Source organism: Zingiber officinale, chromosome 4A (genome assembly GCF_018446385.1).
Source record: "Zingiber officinale cultivar Zhangliang chromosome 4A, Zo_v1.1, whole genome shotgun sequence".
In the NCBI taxonomy this organism is placed as follows: domain Eukaryota; kingdom Viridiplantae; phylum Streptophyta; class Magnoliopsida; order Zingiberales; family Zingiberaceae; genus Zingiber; species Zingiber officinale.
The window spans coordinates 128,225,370-128,231,399 of NC_055992.1; the positions used below are offsets into that span (position 1 = coordinate 128,225,370).

The window sequence follows — 6,030 nt, forward strand, 5'->3', positions numbered from 1 at the left end:
TCCACAAACAAGCTCATCCGTTATGGAGGAAGGCACTCAGAGCCAACGCGCAAGCTTGTTTGCATCACTTACAAACCAGTAATGGAGACCATGGGATTTACTTAAAAATCCCTCTCCCACTTAGTTATTTATAAATGAGGAATTTTAACTATGCTAGCCTACTAAATATGTAAACTAACATGCACACACAGCACAATATAAAAGCAATAAATAGAAAATCTAATTTTCAACTATTATGGCTTTTATCTCTAGTTGTCCTCCGTGTGTTGTCATCCCAAGCTGCTGCCATATTTGGCCACTGCCACCGGGTCTAGCTGTCGCATCCATCTTGCTCCTAGTTCCGCTGCGCCTCTGGTCCTTAGAATGTTCCACGCTTTGCAAGATTCGATCCGCGACATAAATAGAATTTTACATTTTGATCCTATATTCCATAAAAGGAATGTACATGTATCTAGATCAAAAATAAAATCCTAATAAAACTAAATACAACTCCTGCTGTATTTTATAATACAATCATGCACACACAATAAAATGCCCTTGACATGTCCAAGGGTCCAATCACACACATAATAACTATAAGCCATAATAGTTGGATCCTGCATCCACAAAGTTAGCACATCCTACTATTATCCTGCCTAAATTATGTATGACATGTGCATAATTAAACTAATACCAAATACATAGAGATAAAACCCTAGCTCTGATACCAATTGTTGGTTGCTACTCGGAAAACCTAGAGGTTCCACTATACAAAAATTTTGTACAAAGGTCTGAACCTTTTCCTAGCTACCATGTGTTCTTTTAAATTAAATTTTGGATCGCCTGCGGAACTTAACACGTTTGATCCAAAACTTAATCTATTCGTTCTTTTAGGTTTTGACTTGGGTCTCCTGCGGAACTTAACACGTTCGACCCAAATCACCTTAAGTTATTAATTCCATTAAATATTAATTTCCATAATTAGTTCCCAGTACTGACGTGGCGAGGCACATGACCTTCTTGGATATGGGAGCAACCACCACCGACTAGACAAAACCTTTTATGGAAAGCTAATATTTAATTTCCTAAAATAACTTTAGGTTAACCGAAAAGAACAATCAAATCACAAAGAAAAGAAAAACAAAAGAACACTATATCGAAGACAAATTCGAAACTCTAGAATCGTATGCCTCTTGTATTTGGTATTATTTCCAAAAATAACTAGTATGATGCGGAAAGAAAAATGACTAGTTATACCTTTTAGAAAGACCTCTTGATCTTCTACCATATTCCTCTTCTAACCTCGGACGTTGTGTGGGCAACGATCTTCCGAGATGAGAACCACCAAGCACCTTCTTCTTCCTTGCAAGTTTCGGCCATCAAAACTTCTCCTAGGATGAAGAGGTTCGGCCACCACCACCATGCTCCAAGGGATGCTAGAAAAGAGGCTTCTTTTCTCTCCTTCTCCTTCTCCTTCTTAGATCCGGCCACCAAAGCTATCTCCACCATGAGAAGGTTTCGGCCACACAAAGGAGAGGAGAGAAAACAAAGAGCCGACCACACCCAAGGAAGAAAAGAGGGAGAAAAATAGAATAGAGTCGTTAGCCTTGAACCCTCCTCTACCCCCTCTTTTATAATCCTTGGTCTTGGCAAATAAGGAAAATTTAATAAAAACTTCCTTAATTCTTTTGCCAATGAAAAAGAAAATTTATTTAATTAAAACAATTTTTCCTTTTCAAATTTCAATGGCCGACCACAACAATAAACTTCCAAGCAAATAAAATTTTAAACATCAATTAAAACTTCCTTATTTGCTTCCGGAAATTTATAAAATTTCTCCAATAATTTTTATCCCTTCATGATTGGTTTATAAAAAGGAAATTTAATAAATTAAAATCTTTCTTTTAACATGTGGATAAAAAAAAGTTATCTCTAAAAATTAAAATCTCTTTTAATCTACAAATAAGGAAAGATATCAAATCTTTTCTTAATCTTTTGTAGAAACTTATAAAAGAGAATATTTAATTTTAAACTCTCTTTTAAATCATGAACATGGTTAAAAAGGAAAGTTTTCTTAAAATTTAAAATCCTCCTTTAAACAACAAATAAGGAAAGATTTTAAATTTTAAACTCTCTTTTAAACATGTAGATGATTTACAAATAAGGAAAGTTTTTTACCAAAAATTAAAACCATCCTTTTAAACTACAAATAAGGAAAGAGATTAATCTCTTCTCTTAATCTTTTGTAGAAAGTTATAAAAGGAAATTTTTAATTTTTAAACTCTCTTTTAAAATCATGATATCCACATAAGAAATAATTTTAATAAAAATCCTTTTTAATATTCTAGTGGCCGGCCACCTAAGCTTGGGACCCAAGCTTTGGCCGACCACCTACATGGCTCATCCACTTGGTCTTGGCCGACCCTAGCTTGGGTTCCAAGCTAGCTTGGCCGACCCCATTGGATGGGTAAGAAGGTGGGTATGCGGTGGGTATAAATCTCTATATACTAGAGGCTACGATAGGGACCGAGAGGAGAAATTGGTTTTGGTCTCCCGATGAAATTAAGCATCCCGTGTTCGCCCCGAACACACAACTTAATTTCATCAATAATAATTCATTCCACTAAAGAACTATTATTGAATTACCGCACCAATCCCAAATTACATTTTGAGCTCCTTCTTATTATGAGTGTGTTAGTCTCCCTGTGTTTAAGATAACAAATGCCCACTAATTAAGTAAGTTACTGACAACTCACTTAATTAATATCTAGCTCCAAGAGTAGTACCACTCAACTTCATCGTCATGTCGGACTAAGTCCACCTGCAGGGTTTAACATGACAATCCTTATGAGCTCCTCTTGGGGACATTCTCAACCTAGATTACTAGGACACAGTTTCCTTCTATAATCAACAACACACACTATAAGTGATATCATTTCCCAACTTATCGGGCTTATTGATTCATCGAACTAAATCTCACCCATTGATAAATTAAAGAAATAAATATCAAATATATGTGCTTGTTATTATATTAGGATTAAGAACACACACTTTCATAATAACTAAGGTCTTTGTCCATTTATAAAGTCAGTATAAAAGAAACGACCTCTAATGGTCCTACTCAATACACTCTTAGTGTACTAGTGTAATTATATAGTTAAGATAAACTAATACCTAATTACACTATGACCTTCCAATGGTTTGTTCCTTTCCATCATGGTCGTGAGCTACTGTTTATAATTTATAAGGTACTGATAACATGATCTTCTGTGTGTGACACCACACACCATGTTATCTACAATATAAATTAATTGAACAACTACATTTATCACAAATGTAGATATTTGACCAATGTGATTCTTATTTCTAGATAAATGTTTATACCAAAAGCTAGGCTTTTAATATACACTCTAACAGGGAGGCGCTAGCCGAGCGGTTCCTCCGCTCGACCCGGTAAGGGACAAAGGAAGCAATTGACGATATCTTCTTAGGGACCAGTGTCGCCGACAAGAGGCATGGTCAGTGACATGGTCAGACAGATAATTGTACGGTGGAAACTTCCACTGTCACGTTAGGGATATTCTCATGCTATTAAGGTATGGTGTCAGGCACGTTTTTCTGACACGTTCATTCTAGGTATGTTTTGAGGAGCGTGCACGCCTCGGGGAGCGTGTGTGCGCCTTTGGGGAGACCTATATAAGGACCCCCAGACTTCGAAGGAGGTATGCTCACTTATTTACTGTAGCTACAGTTCTCGTTTCTTCTTTGCTTTACTTCTTTCCACCGAAGATCTTACTTGAGCGTCGGAGGGTCATCGTCAGGAAACCCTCCCCCAGCTCGGCGTTGTGCTTGCAGGTCCATGTCAGCGGCGGGAGATTTACGTGTTCAGAGTCTTCAACCAGTCAACAAGAGCGCCACATCCCCAGCGTCCATCGACTCAACTTTCAGACATGATCAATAAACGTTTCAGAGGTAAAGAGTAATGAGAAAGAGAAGCGATGATGCATTGAACATAATTTTGAGAAGACAGGAATTTTTTTAGTTGAACAACGAAAGGGTCACAGGAAGCTGGCTCTGCTTTTGGATCTTGTTCGAGAGATTCAGGAATCGAATCGCCGGTCAAAATTGCTCCTTTGAGTTTGAGTGCTTTCTATGCTTGAGAGGAGCAGCAGCAGTTGCCGCCTCCGGCGACAGCGAATCAAGGGGAGGCCATAACGACCATGATCCGCACGAGCTCTCGTTGCTGAAGCAAGAACCGACCACTCCACGGGGACTCGCCGGCGATGAGAGAGAAGAATGCTTGAGCTTGTGGCCAGTCGCATTGGTGGCGCTCATGGATTCCGCCATTAGATGGTAGCATCGTTCCAGGTTTTCCTGTGGAGTGGAGTGGAGTGTAACGTGGTGGCAGCCATTAGCAGAGAGGAGTACAATAATGAAGCAATGAGGGAGGGGCGAGGAGGAAGCTGACAAAAAAAATCAACCTTGGAGGGTTTGAGGAGAGAAATGAGGTGGTAGGCCTCTTGCGACTCCATCGCGTGGAGCAGATCCACCGCCGCCCACACCGATGCCGGATGTCGAACTCATTCCCAGTCTTCAATCAATAGAGACAAGGATTCATTAAATTAGTGTGAAAATATTGAAGTTTTAACGGAAGGGAAGCATTTTGAGGACAACCCACCGGCGATTACATAGAGAAGTGCCTCCCCTGATCTCTTTGCCAACTCCCGGATACGGGCAGCAAAGCCACCGCCAGAATAGAGACGGGGGAGAAGGTGGTGGATGAAAGAGAGGGGGGTGACGGGATTCATCTTCCACTCGAGAGAAGAGAGCACCAGGAGCTCCATTCGTCGTACGATCATTGGTTCAAACAAGAACCCGCTTTCCTCCGTCGAAGAAACCGCCACCGGCAGCGGAGGTGGAACCTGGAGGTCGAGCAGTAGAGGCACACTGGTCTCCTCCACCTTTATCGCCAAGGACATGCACACAACGGCGGCGAGCCGCCCCATCCAGGGCTTGTCGCCCTGGATCCGCATCAGTGGGCCGCGGCGGCCATCGGCGCAGGGGAGGAAGCACCAGTCGAAGTAGCTCATCGCGAGCACCGCCGTGACGGTGGAGAAACCGTGCCGAGCAGAAGAGAGGACCACCCACTCCACTTCCGCCTCCCTCGCTGTCCGGAGGTGTAAATTGCCGCCTTCTCTGTCGGCGACCAGCAGGGGCAGAGCCTCCGACTCCTTATTGGCAAGAAAAGACAACACCTCCTTCCAATCTTCCCTGACGGCAGCCTCCACTACCGATACAACATGGTGCTCAGTCTCATAGTCTTCTCTGGACGAAACTGTCGGCGCCATTTCCTCCGGTCCTCCTTCCTCCATCTCCAAGCTCTCTTCTTAGCAATACAGAAGATCACAAAGAGGTAAAAATGCCATCTTTATTCTCCAAAGACCTGAAAGATAAAATGACACACTTTCCTCACATTAAACTGTTGGACCTGGGAAGAAGAAGACGAGAAGGAGAGATTTGGGCGCTCATCTTCGCCATGGTTCCTCTTCTGCTTCTTATTCCACAGTTCAGTGGAAAAAGGGCGCTGAAGACATAAAAAGACCACATGGGGTTTCGCCACGCCATCAATATTGTTAGGGTTCAATCAAAATCCCACATTGGAAATATTTGGTAAAGATCATGGGGTTAAAAGGATGCATGATATCTCCATTGGCATGAGGCCTTTTGGGGAGAGCCCAAGAGCAAATCCATGAGGGTCTAGGACCAAAGTGGACAATATCATGCCATTGTGGAGATATGTGAACATCCTTTGACACAACAATTGGTATCAGAGCTACAGGTTTTTGGCGGATTTCTTCAACATGTCGAGGACGACTTATGCGAAGTTTGATATGGTGAAATTTGATGTACCATGTCATGGACGAGGAGTCACCGGTGATAGTTTGGCAAAAGATGGAAAGCCGGTACTACATGTCAAAGTCATTGACAAACAAGCTGTATCTCAAGTAGAAATTATTCAGGCTGAAGATGACAGAAGGAACCGATTTGAGC

General features: G+C 41.7%; 1 protein-coding gene across 1 annotated transcript; it reads right to left on the bottom strand.

Annotated features, from left to right (window-relative positions):
• Positions 1–4,177: 4,177 nt before the first annotated feature.
• LOC121972777 lies at positions 4,178–5,351 on the bottom strand. The gene is made up of 3 exons (XM_042524413.1): positions 4,654–5,351; positions 4,461–4,570; positions 4,178–4,353 (listed from the first exon to the last, which is right to left on the bottom strand). The coding sequence occupies exons 1-3, from the start codon at positions 5,349–5,351 to the stop codon at positions 4,178–4,180; spliced, it is 984 nt and encodes a 327-aa protein (XP_042380347.1).
• Positions 5,352–6,030: the final 679 nt, after the last annotated feature.